Source organism: Mastigoproctus giganteus, chromosome 9 (genome assembly GCF_048544385.1).
Source record: "Mastigoproctus giganteus isolate SK-2022 chromosome 9, ASM4854438v1, whole genome shotgun sequence".
In the NCBI taxonomy this organism is placed as follows: Eukaryota; Metazoa; Arthropoda; class Arachnida; order Uropygi; family Thelyphonidae; genus Mastigoproctus; species Mastigoproctus giganteus.
In genome coordinates this window covers 63,828,211-63,842,372 of record NC_143583.1, presented here as the reverse complement: position 1 = coordinate 63,842,372, position 14,162 = coordinate 63,828,211, and the positions used below count along the sequence as shown (strand labels likewise).

Below are 14,162 nucleotides of genomic sequence, written 5' to 3'. Positions count from 1 at the left end.
TTGCTCAGTGTCATGTAGTAGTTCATCCCTCTCATCACTGTTAATTGGCATTTTAGCAAAACCTGCTTTTGCGAAACAATTCTTAATCATTGTTTCCATCACATCTTGACTCCACACTTTCACCAACTCTGATATGCATATCTGCAAATCAATAACAGAATCTATAGGTTGGCTGATTTCTATTCTCAGTATATATCTTATGTAGTGCATTTTCAAATTCTTGATAATGCCTTGGTTCATTGGTTGCAGTTTAGATGAGGTATTCGGAGGGAAGAAAACAAGCTTCACACTTGTAAGTTTCAAAATTACCAAGTGAAGGTTGGTGGCAGTTGTCGACGATCAATGTAATCTTTTGTTATCTTTCTATCAAAATTTAACATCAACTGTTCAAAAATTTCACTTGTCATTTAAGCTTTTTTTTGTTGTAGTTGCAGTCCAACTCTAAAAATTTTACTCCTTTGAAACATTAGGGGTTATTTACTTTTGCCTGTTACCAAAAGCTTCAGTTTTTCACTATTAGCCATATTTGCACCAACCAATACTTACCAAGACCAAGATTAAGTCTCTCCTTACAATTTTTACGATCTAAACATTTATCACCTTTAAAAGTAAGGGAACATTTAGTTCGGTGAACATTTAACAAATAGACATGTTTCATCAATGTTGAATATGCCTTTGGGCTCGTAGTCCTCCATAATTTTTTTACAAAACTGTTTCTTTCAAATGGGTACAGTCTTCCTCGGTTACAACTCCACTTTCACCAGAAATAACTTTTTTCATGGCACTTTTTAAATTTGTCCGGCCAACCAGAACTGGCTTGGGATGTTTTATGCCTCAGAAAAGATGCGCACTCCATAACCTTTTCTTTTATTAATGGCCCTGATATCAGCATGTTTTGGTCTTGAATCAACTTCAGCCACTTAAAATCTGCTTTGTCTACATCTTCATACAGGCATAATTTCACACACTTCCGACCGGGTCCCATTTCCTCAAACAGTTTGAAAAATCGAAACATAGTTTTTTAGAATGGTTGACACATTACTGGCAGGGATACCATTTTTTAAAGCGATTTTTTTTAACATCCCAATCACTATTAAGCACTTCCATTTTTTCCACTACATTCAAGGATTTCCTCAGACATTTCACAGCAGCTAAAACAAAACTGATTTAGGGACCACTTGTACCTGCCATGTAAACAGAGACAAGTTAAATTTAGTGAAAGTGTGGATGACTCATTTCTGCCAAACAACAGATGAATTTCCTAGATAAAGGAAAATTACTCTCTCCTAATTCTCTAATAGGCAGCTTACAGTAGAAAACAGGTTGACCAGAACTATTGTCCGAGTTGGGAATATGCCTTAATCTTTGCCAATGGCTGTGGACACATAGATAGCAGTTGACCAGCGCAACTTCTTGGTACAGCAGACGTGGTTGCCCATAAAACCTATACAATCACCACCACCTTGTTGTTTTTAAGGTGGCAGTGGTTATATAATTTTACAGGCACCATTAAATTGTGGAATGTTTTACCTATTAAAATCTAAAGGGATTAATTCTTAATCCTTTTAGCTCTTAATTTGTGCTTTCTACAGTATCAGCTCTATTGCCTAAAGGCCAGAGGCGTAAACAATGCACACACAGGTCTCTCGAAATCAGTTTGTTATATGGAAATTTTCTTTGTTATACGGAAACTATTTTCAATGTAAGGACCAAGGGAAAAATCAAAAAAATTCGCTAAATAGAAAAATTTGCTATATGGAAGTTCGTTAAAGAGAGGTCCAACTGTATACGTAAATATACATGGAAATATAAAATTTCACATACTGTATTGTTACACTGAAAAAGATTTTCTTGACAATATCGGCCACCAGGATAGCGTGTAGGGCAATGAGTTTCATCCGACACATCACGACAGTCTTTATTACCATCACATTTTAGTTTGAAAGCAATACAGTGGCCACTGGCACACTTAAACTGATCAGGCTGAAAATATAAAGACAATTAAGAAAACTAATATTATATGGTGGAAATATTTAAAATATAATAAAGTTATTATTTCAGAAAATTTCAAAAGTTATAGTAAAAATCCATGCATGGAACCTTACTACATGAGATCCATTTCCTGATTTTTCCAAGCAATTAGGGGTAAAAAAAAAAAATGAAAGTATACAACGTGCATAATGAAAATAAAATGCATTTTTTAAAAAAAATTTCTCAGGTCCCTGTTTAAGATTCTGAAACTGTGTATTAAGTTATATTTTGCTTTATAACATGCTTAGATCTAAATGGATGTTAGATGAACCAATGAGACTTGTGGCAAAGAAGAAAAATGCATGGTATACATATAAATTATCAGGTGATACAGAAGCCTATGGTAGATATCAACCAGTCTGTAATCAAATCACAAAGAAGGCTAAGCATATTAAGAGAAATTTCTGCCAAAGAATGTTAAGAAAAGCAGCAAAGGCTTCTTTACTTATACTAACAGTAGAAGTAAGGAGTTGCATCACATTGGTCCACTTGAGGTCAATAGTTTAACTGTTGATGATACAGCTCATGTTTCTGACAAACAGAGTAGGAAATTTTGCACCTACATTCATGAACAAGGAGGTTCTCTAGGGAGAGGAATGTCAGAAGTTCATCAAAATCTAACATGGAGCTAAATGATTTTGTGACAACTGAGAGGAAAGTGAAAGAGAAATTGTTGAAGCCTAAGATAAAAAAGACACCTAGGATAGATGGGATCAATTTAATTATATTAAAGGAGACAGCAAAGGAGGTAAGCAGACACTTAGCCATAATTATGGGAGCATCTTTGGATTCGGAGGAGGTCCTTGTGGATTGGAGATATGCAAATGTATCACCAATTCACAAAGGGGAATAAAAAAGATGACATGAGAAAGTACAGACCTGATAATTTTACCATTGTTTCAGGAAAAATAATGGAGTCTGATTAAAGAAGTAATGCAGGATCATCATGGATTCATTAAGGGACAAGCTTGTCTGACCAATCTCATTTGATACTATGATGCAGTAAAAAAGGAACTGGATGCAAAAATAATTCTGATATCATATACTTGGAGTTCAGGAAATATTTTGACACTGTTGCACATAGCAGCATGTTTGAGAGGCAACCAGAGGGAGTAATACTCTTGATCTGATTATTATCAGTGATTCTTCATGCATTAAGAATCTGCAGCTAAAGGAAACACTAGGTGGCAGTGATCACAGTATACTGATGTGGGATTTACTTAAATATGTAACTACCATCAGGGGTAAAGGGAAGGGTTTTTGCTTTTGTAAAGGTGTAGTCATATTGGGGATAATTGTGCAGTCAGATATGACATTTTCTGAGCAATGCAGACAGGCAGAAAGAGTAGCTCGTGGTGTCTTGTCAATGATATACAGAAATTTTGCTAGCATGGATAAGGCAGTGATTGTCCCCTTGTATGGTCAGACCACAACTTGAGTACTGCATACAAGTCTGGAGGCCTCATTTTTGGAAGGATGTAGAGCTGCTGAAACGGGTATAGAGTATGGCAACGAGATTGGCGAGGAGAACAAAGCTGTGCACTTATCAAGAAAGGGACAAGCTTGTCCCTTTCTTATCAAGAAAGTTCTGTAAATTGCAGCTTCTGGAGAGTAGGCACCTGCAAGGTGATCTAATTGAGGTATATAAGGCCTTTAATAGTTTGAACAAGCTCAATGCTGATGGGGTTCTTCCTCTTGCTCAGATTACTCACCTGAGGCAATTGTAGAATAGATGTGCAGAAATTTGCCTTTAGCCACCAGGTGGCTGATAGTTGGAACAAACTTCCATCTGTTGTAGTGGAGGCCAACAACTTAAATAAGTTTAAGGCAGAACTAGACAAAGATTTGGAGTGAATGGGAGGGTTTTTTTTTTTTTTTTGGCTGATGCTATATATGCTTGCTTTCTTGCATCATATGCCTCTACTAATGCTAATGCTAAAAGACTGCTGTACAAATTGGAGCAGTGTAGCATTTGGGGTTTTCATAAAAAAAAAAAAAAAAAGTTAATGGTCTAGCCAAATTAGTCAGATAGGCTGAGATATGGCAGTTGAAGTTTAACATTGACAAATGAAAAGTACTACATATGGGTAGCAGTAATCCCAGATTAACATACCAAATGTGTGGTACTACACTCAGGGTAGTGGAAAATGAAAAAGATCTCTGAGCAGTGCAGACAGGCTACAGGACGGCTCACAGGGTTTTGTCAATGATATGCAGGAACTTCAACAGCAGGGATAAGGTGCTGATTATCCTATTGTACAAGGGTTAAGCTGCATCTTGAGCACAGCATACAGGTCTGGAAGTTTCATTTTATAAAATATGTAGATTTGTTGGAAGAGGTGCAGAGAAGGTCAATGAGCTTGGTGAAAGGAACAAATGAGTGGCCTTACCAAGAAGAAAACTGCAGTGATTGGAGACTATGCACCTGCAAGGCAATCAGAGACATTTGAGGCCTTGACTTGATTGAGCAAGATCAATGCTGATGGTATTCTTTCTCTTTCTCAGACTGCACATGGAGGCATAAATTCAAATTAAAGAAAGATGGCTGCTGGATAGATGTGTGGAGGTTTGCCTTCAGCCAGTGGGTAGTTGATTATTTGAACAAACTTCCATCTGTTATTAGCATTAGTAGAGGCATATGATGCAAGAAAGCAAGCTTATACAGCATCAGCCAAAAAAAAAAAAACCTTCCCATTTCACTCATTCATTCACTCCAAAAGTCTGTCCATTTCTTCCTTGAATTTATTTAAGTTATCAACAAGTCACCACAAGATGTTACAATAATGACATCAATGTACAAACTTGGTTTGTCTAAAAAATTCAACTAGGTAGTAATGATGCAAATGCACAAGCCAATGCCATAGTTTGAATTTTACATATTTTGAGGCTTTCTGCCCTAAAATATTATTAGTCTAAGACATACTCTTTGGCATCTCTCATATTGTGTAAATAAGTCACAATGAGTCACATCCTACATAGTGAGAGTTGCCTACCTTATACCTCTGGGTACCTACCTGCTCACTGATAAGAAGCAAATAACTTGGAAACAGTGCTGTCTAAGTGGTAGTACTCAACTGAAAATAACTAACAGTGGTCTTCTCTAATGTGGAAACGTTATTTATTTGAAATATAAGGAAGGTAACTCATTATGTAGGATTTCGCAATGTGATATGTTACAATAATGATGCCAATGTACGAACTTCAGTTTGTCTAAAAAAATCAACTATGTAGTAATGATGCAAATGCACAAACCAATGTCATAGTTTGAGGATTTCTGCCCTAAAATATTATTAGTCATACGTAAGCTTATAATTCTTGATAAAGTTGTTTTGGATCCGAAAGTCAGCTGCACTTACCAGTGGCTGATATAACTTTCCAATATAAATTTTCAACATAGTTCAGCAAGGCAAATCAAATAGTTCTCCTTGCTAATGGAGCTAATTCTGATTCTGTGATAGCCGCCCATATAAACATAGGCTACACATTAACTATACTGCAATAATAAAAGACCAACACCAGCCAGGAATTAAAAATTTTACTATAAAAATAAAATATACAGAATATAATGAAATACTGTGATACACTATCGGAAGACTAAAATATTACAATAAAATAAACTATGATAAAACATTAAAAATGTAGTTAATAAAATTATCTAAAATAAACTGGATTAAAAGTGATAAAACCTGAAGCTTTCGGAGACTGCTGTCTCCTTCTTCAACAGTGTACTATTAGTGCAATGACACATCCTTAAGTAGCAGGCCCATGGCACTCATGCATGTGGTCCATCAGACACAAGGTCGGCATTCCCCAAGCGCGCATCGGAAACGGAAGTGGCTCGGGAGTGTGTCAAACAGAACCGGTCATCCCGTCTGAGGACAACCGCCTCAAACAGAGGGTGTAAACGTATCCCCCTGTCCCTGTTAATAGTATTATGACTGGATGAACCAATTCGCAAGCTCTCGAGCCACTTGCGTTCCCAAAATCCATGGGCACGATCCGTAATGACAGCGTCTTCAGGGGAGAAGCAGCATTGGCTGGTTTAGGAATTAGATTTCAGCTTTTTTGGAAATTTCAAATATATACATGGCAGCTATTTATAACTTATTGCAGCTAAATTTCTTTAAATATGCCTGTTAAATTTTAATAAATATCACAGAAAGAGAAACAAACTCATCATTAAAATTGCACATGAAATTATTTGAATTTTATGTGTAACTTTGAACTTGTGAGTACAATGAATTTGCTTAGCAGGAAATGAAAGTAACACTGTTAGTCACAGCATGACATTTTTTTCAATTTTAATATTTCAGCATATTATTCTGGGTGAACATCAGGTTTTTAAAGTCCAAATGCAAAACACCACAGCAGACTAAGAAATTAGTTACCATAACTTTTTCTGCAGAAATCTTGGATTGACATATCTTTTTGATTTTGGAGACTGACAATGAATTTTATGATACTGCATTTCATTACTTTCATGATTACTCTATAATGGTTTTTGAGTAGTAACCTAATAACTTACTTGACATTCATAATTGGTGCACTCCTTTTCATCACTCCCATCATCACAGTCATCATCATGATCGCATCGCCACCTCACTGGAATGCATTTTTTATTGGCACACTGGAATTCACTTTCAGAACATTCTCGATAAAGTTCAGCTAGAAAACAAAATTCAGATATGATAACTAAATGCACATAATATAATCATATAATTGCACAGAAACACATAAGCAGCTCAGCAATGAAACAGACTCATATGGAAGGAACGGCCAGATGTTTTTTTTTTTTTGATACTAATCCCAAACACAAAAATGATGCTATTAGTACTTATAATACTCTCGTATCACACATGACTTGAGAAGCCTGTGGTGGTTTTGGGGTCTGGTTAATTATATGTAGCATTTAATTCATATATGCTGAATTCAAATATGCCATCCTTTTTCTATATCATATCAGATTATTCATAAAATATTGCACTCTTTTTTATGTTTTTAAATAAGCTATACTTTTGCATTTTTTTGTTATTAGAAGGTTGGCAAACAGTGGTTACCAATGATCACAGAACCTTCAGGAGATGTTGAGGAATGCATAGAATAAGATGGCATTAGATATAAGGAAAAGGCAGGCCACCAATAGAAAGCATTATTTCCTGTATTCCCTATATGCATAACCGAGCAACTACACCAATCACACAATCTAAGTAGAACTGCATTTGTAAGGTTTGTAGCATAGAATGGCAAAAAGATTATGTATACATAAAAATGACAAGTTTTTCTGCATCTGTGATAGCTTGCTATAAAAAGGAAAGGACAAACATTATAGATTTAGTTAAAAAAGAAGCATTGTATGAATTTCAAGATGAAACTTGGTGAAAAATAAATCATGAACAAAAATAAACCAAAAAAGCTGCCATATTGATTTTGATGTTTGTTTATTTGTTTGCTATTTGGTTTTTAGGGGCATTAGAAACTAAGGCCATATTGCTCCGGGGATATGTAGTGGTCATTCCCTGACCTTTCTGCATCCTCCGTATTTAATGGTCACAGGCTCAAACCCCGGTCTGATCAAGAAGCATGTGCTACGCACTGCTGCTCCTGCCCACCTGGCTACGGAGGCACCATATTGATTTTGAATGGTTGAGAATAAAGTCAATATAAGAAAAAATCTCTATCTCTTTTTTTTGCTATTCACATGGTCCTGGCATTAAATGAAAAGCCAGAGAGAGAGAGAGAGAGAGAGAGAGAGATGACTGTTATTTCTCTTTATTTGCAAGGCTGTAACACTAAAAATAATGAATATCATTTCATATTGGCATCTATAATCTGCTACAAGCCGACCGGGCTAGCCGGGTAGGTAAAGTGCCTGCCTGGCAACCCAAAGGTCGCGGGTTCGATTCCCGCCTCGGGCTGGATATCACGATGGTGCCGAACCAACCGGTTGGTTGGATATCCCGGCCACAATACATGAAGGAAGCAAGAAAAAACTGGTTCCTTCGTGTATCGATCACATCATACGAAATAAATAAATAAATAAATAAATCTGCTACAAGACCAATTACAAATGGACTGAACTAAGTATACATCCTCAACCAGAAACTAAACACATTTCATCTAAACATCTAAATTATGAAATTTAAACATCTAATTATATGATTGGGGAGGTTAAAAAGATTTGTATTTATTCAGAAGTAGTTGTGACAGAAGGTTGAAACAAACACCATGCATCACACTTTTTTCAACATAGTCATCAGAAAAAATGACACATTTTTGCCACCGCTCAATACACTTTTGCAGGTCAGTTTTGTAGAGTTCCTTTGACTGTCCTTCAAACCATGTTTGTTTTTTGTTGTTGTTTTTTTTGTTATTTGGTTTTTAGGAGCATCAGCAACTAAGGCCATATTGCTCCGGGGATATGGCGGTGGTCATTCCCTGACCTTTCCGCATCCTCCGTATTTGGTGGTCATGGGCTCGAACCCCGGTCTATTCAAGAAGCATGTGCTACACACTGCTGCTCCTGCCCACCTGGCTACGGAGGTACCCTTCAAACCATGACTCGGCAGCAGAAATCATCATCATCAGCAGTAAAGTGTTTTCCATGAAGGAAGGACTTCAGGGCAGGAAAAAGAAGGAAATCTGAGGGTGCAAGGTTGGGGGAATAAGCAGGATGCGACAATATTTCAAACCCACATTCCTGGGCACATCTCAATGCAGCATGAGAGGAATGCACAAGGACATTATTGTGGAGGAAGCACACACCTTTTGACAGCATTCCCTGTCTTTTTTATTTTATAGCAGCAAGTAGATTTATGAGGAGGTTGGAATAATATTTCACCATCAGAGTACAGCCCTTTGAAGGTAATCTGTTAGTATTACACCGTGCTGATCCAAAAAAACTGACAGCATTACCATGCCAGCACTTGGTTGCACCTTTTCCCTTTGGGGGGTGGGGATGATTCTGAATGCTTCCATTGTTTTGACATTTGTTTATTTTCAGGATCACAATGATGGATCCAAGTTTCATCCAAGGTGACTAGGCATGAAAAAAACTCCTTTTGCTTTTCCTGACACATCAACAGCATTTCATGTGCACATTATGCCCTTCCTTCTTTTAGTAAGGGGTCAGAAATATGGAAACCCATCTAGCAAACACTTTACTTATATGCAACTGTTGATGGATGATGATCTCCATAGAGCCTACACTAATTTTGAGTTCTACAGCTAGTTCTTTTATGCTAATACAGCAATCTTCCAGGATTAATGCCTCAATTTTTGCAACACTCTTTTCTGTTTCAGCAGTTGCTGGGCATCCTGGGATTTCACATCATGCAGTAAAGTTCTTCCACATTCATGGACAGTCCTCGGTGTATTCGTGGACAGTCCAGGATGTTTTCCCTTGCAGAAAGAGGAACCAAATCGCTGATCAGTATTCCACTTTACCCACTGTGATATTTCACTTCATTCAGCACCACAAAGGAAAAAAAACGAAGTGTGAGAGTGAAACCAAAATTTGTGTAGCTGTTATAGAGATTTCAAGGAATCAAACAAAAAAATTTTCACCTTTCTGTTACTACTTCTGGGTGAATATAAATCTCTTTTGAACCCCTCTCATATTTCATTATCAGATTCTGAAAGTTTATCTGATGTATCACAGAGCGAGTTCTTAATGTGAAACTCTATAAAAACTGTAACATTTTGTATAAAACAAGCTAAATGACTCAGTATGAGATTTTAGCTCTCCAACATATGTTTCAAATCAAAAAAACAAATAAATAAAGAACTTCTCTCTCTCTCTCTCTCTCTCTCTCTCTCACTCTCACAGAACATTATTTTCTTGGTATTGACACCATGAGAAGCCAGAGAGAGAGAGAGAGAGAGATTAGCATTAGCATTAGCATTAGCAGTAGAGGCATATGATGCAAGAAAGCAAGCTTATGCAACATCAGCCAAAAAAAAAAAAAAAAAACTTCCGCTTCACCCCTCTGTTCATTTGAAATACCTGTCCAGCTGAGCCTTAAATTTATTTAGGCTATCAACTTCCACAACAAGGGATGGAAGTCTGTTCCACCAACCAACTACGTGCTGGCTAAAGGCAAATTTCTGCACATCTAACATCTGTCTTTCCTCAATTTGAATTTATGCCCTCTCAGGTGATTATTCTGAGCAAGAGAAAGAATCCCATCAGCATTGAGCATGCTTAAACCATTCAAGGCTTTATACACCTCTATCAGATCACCTCGCTGGTGCCTAGTCTCCAGACACTGTAATTTGCAAAACTTAAGCCTTTCTTCATAAGACCAACCCTTTGTTCCATTCACTAATCTTGTTGCCCTTCTCTGTACTCGTTCCAGCAGCTCTACATCCTTCTTGAAATGAGGCCTCCAGACCTGTATACAGTACTCAAGGTGTGGCCTGACCATTGCCTTATACAAGGGAATAATCACCTCCTTATCCCTGCTAGAAAAATTCCTGTATATCATTGATAAGACACCATGAGCTACTCTTGCAGCCTGTCTGCACTGATCAGAGAACTTCATATCTGCCTGCACAATTACCCCCAGGTCCTTTTCATTCTCTACCACTGTCAGTGTAATACCATAGAATTGATACGTTGCTCTGGGGTTGCTGTTTCCCATATGTAGTACTTGTCATTTGTCAATGTTAAACTTCATTTGCCACCTCTCAGCCCATCTGCTCAACTTTTCTAGATCCTGTTGCAGCAGTGTACTGTCAGTAGTGTCCTTAACAACCCTGCCAACCTTTGTATCATCTGCAAACTTGGACATTAAGCTTGATATACCATCATCAATATCATTTATAAATACAGAAAACAGCAGTGTACCCAACACTGAACCCTGAGGGACTCCACTAATAACATTAGTGGATACGTTCTATGAGCAATGTCCATTGATTACCACTCTCTGTCTTCTCCCACTCAACTACTCCTTTATCCATAGTGGCAATTTGCCTCCAACGCCACACTGCTCCAATTTGTGCAGCAGTCTTCCATGTGCAACAGTATCAAAAGCCTTTCTAAGATCCAAGTATATAATATCAAAGTTATTCCTTGCATCCAGTTCTTTTGTGACTGCATCATAGTATCCAATCAAATTGGTCAGGCAAGACCTCCCCTTAACAAAGCTATGCCGTGTCCAAGCTATAACTGAAGTCTTGTCTAGATAATCCTGCAGTGCTTCTTTAACCAGTGCCTCCATTAATTTTTCCGGAACAGAAGTTAAACTCACAGGTCTATAATTCCTTGTGTCAGCTTTTGATCATCCTTTGTGAATTGGGGTCACATTTGCACATCTCCAGTCTATGGGTACTTCCGCCGAGTCCAAGGAAGCTCTCATAATTATAGCTAAGGGTTTGCTTACTTCCTTTGCTGCCTCCCTTAATATAACTGGATAGATCCCATCCACCCCAGGTGCCTTTCTTGTGTTTATCTTCAAAAATTTCTCCTCCACTTTACTCTCAGTTATTACAAGATTCTCTAGCTTACTGCCAGAGTTGAATACACCTCTGGCTTTCCCCTCGCTAAATAACTTCTCATTTGTGAATGTCGATGCAAAATATTAATTTAGTTTGTTAGCTACCTGAGCAGGATCATCAACAGTTGAACCAACGATATCAAGTGGACCAATCTGATTCATCCCCTTCCTTCTAGAGTTTACATAAGTAAAGAACTCTTTGCTGTTTTTCTTTGCATCCCTTGCCAAAGATTTCTTGTAATTTGCCTTCGCCTGCCTAACCTCCTTTGTAACTTGGTTACAGATCAACTTATATCTATCATAGGCTTCTGTGTCTCGTGTTAATTTATATGTATCCCATGCATTTTTCTTCTCTGACATATGTCTCATTAGTTCATCTGACATCCATTTAGGCCTAACCCTTGAACAATATTTCTTAGTTGGTATGTAAAGCCTAGTAGCTTCCAAGATAAGTTCTATGAATGCTTCCCATTTTGAATTTGCTGTTGGTAACATCATCAGTTGGTCCCACTGTATAGAGTTTAAATACTGTCTCAGACCATCGTAGTCGCCTTTACAAAAGCAATAACCCTTCCCTTTATCTCTGATGGTAGTTACCTCTTTGAGTAAATCCCAATTCAGCACACTGCAATCACTGCCACCTAGTGGTTCCTCTATCTGCAGATACTAAATGCATGAATAATCACTACTGATAATCAAATCAAGAGTATTACTCCCTCTAGTTGCTTCCCAAACATGCTGATGTAGAAAACAATCATCCAATAAATCCATAAAAGCCTTGCTAGTGTGTGTGTGACCAACCCACAAATTCCAGTCAATATCTGGGAAATTAAAATCCCCCATTATAAGACTCTCTGATTTAGTGGCCCACTCTATTTCCCTGTACAGTTTCTTATTATACTCATCAGAGTGATTAGGCCTATAGCACACTCCTACTCTCAATTTTGATCTCCCAATGCTTATGTCACACCAAACTGACTCGACAATGCACTGTCCAGCGATGTCGACTGGCTTCACTTCCTTGGATTTTATGTGTTTCTTAACTAACAGCATAACCCCTCCTCTCTTCCTATCCTGCCTGTCCTTTCTGTAGATGTTGTACTCCCCAAATTCCAGTTCTGCATCCCTTATATCTGTGTGACACCACGTCTCTGATATCCCAACAATATCTGCCTTTGATGTTTTGAGCAATACCTCAAATTCATCAAATTTATTTACTAAACTCCTAGCATTGGTGTACACGCAAGTATACCTGCACCTGTTTCTATTCTTAGCTACCCTAACACAACCCATGTGTTTACTTGTACCACAATGACACCTAGCAGTCTCTGAAATATCCTGCATCTTGTTTTCCAGGCTTCTGCTCATTCCAATAGAAGCAGTGCAAGAATCACTTTCACCTCTGCCAGTGGCTACTGTTAAACTATTAGTCCTTGTATCCCCCCAAGATAGCAATTTTCCGACCCACCTAACACTGCCTCGATAGCATCAGCAAATATTCTTGCACCCTTTCTATTTAAGTGTATCCCATCCCTGTAGAAGCAGTCCCTTCTGTTAACAAGTACAGACCAGGCTGAAAAAAATTCTACCCCTTGAGCCATGCACAATCTTTCCAGGGCAGAATTGATCGACAAGGCTCTCATCATATACTCCCTCCTATCGTGTCTGGGCAGAATTGCAGACACTTTCAAATTCAACCCTAATTCACGGCTTTTTTTTCAACAGTGACCTGTACTTGTTAAGTAATTCTGCCGGTCTCCTACTCTTAATATCATTAGTGCCAACATGTACAACTATATCACTTTTTGTGCCCTTAAAACATTTGTTTGAAATCAAAAAAAAAATAAATAAAAAACTTTCTCTCACTCTCGCAGAACATTATTTTCTTGGTATTGACACCATGAAAAGAAAGAGAGAGAGAGAGAGAGAGAGAGAGAGAGAGAGAGAGAGAGAGAGAGAGAGAGAGAGAGATGGGGATGATTCTTGATTATTCCATAGATTTCTCAGGAAGATTCATTTGTTTATTGCAATAATATTTCAGCTATTAATGACAGCCTTAGGAATGCCAGTATAAGAACCAAGTGAGTGGAGACTCTTCGATGATTCCTCCAAAACAAGTCTGAAAGGTTTCTTCTTCATAAAGGCAAAGCACACTTTTTTCTTTTTCAATGAAAACAAGGTAGGTATTAAAACCAATAGTACTTAGTACCATGTGTGGGTTGAAAGTTCAGAGATGAAAGAAGGTACTTGTTTACATTAGACTTGAATTTCTGTAGATTGTAATTTTCAGGAAATACATGAGAAGGAAGTTTGTACCAGAAAGCTGAAACTGAAGAGATAAATGAGGAAGAAGAAAAGTTGGTTTTGTGAGTTCGAAGTTGGACAGTAAATGGATGTTGACTGGTTGTCATACATGTTCAGACAGGTTTGGGAGAGAGTGGGAATTGAGCCAATTCAGAACAGTGCAATCGAAATATCTATAAAAAAAATGCAGCAAAAACAGAACAACTATGAGAAAGAGGTGGAAAGACTTTGTAAGAGACAGATCATTAATTAACCTAACTGCCCTCTTTTGAATGGAGCGTAGAAGCCTGAGAGAGGTTACAGTGGCACCTCTCCAGATGTGGGAACAATATT

The 14,162-nt window shown here is 37.7% G+C and overlaps 1 protein-coding gene across 1 annotated transcript in view; it reads right to left on the bottom strand.

Annotated features, from left to right (window-relative positions):
- mgl (low-density lipoprotein receptor-related protein megalin) overlaps positions 1-14,162 on the bottom strand; it is a 1,043,262-nt gene that overhangs the window by 174,884 nt on the left and 854,216 nt on the right. Inside the window, exons 64-65 of the mRNA XM_090381453.1 lie at positions 6,557-6,696; positions 1,825-1,983 (exon numbers count right to left, since the gene is read on the bottom strand). Of these exons, the coding sequence (XP_090237579.1) occupies positions 1,825-1,983; positions 6,557-6,696 (299 nt within the window). The remainder of the gene's footprint in view (positions 1-1,824; positions 1,984-6,556; positions 6,697-14,162) is intronic.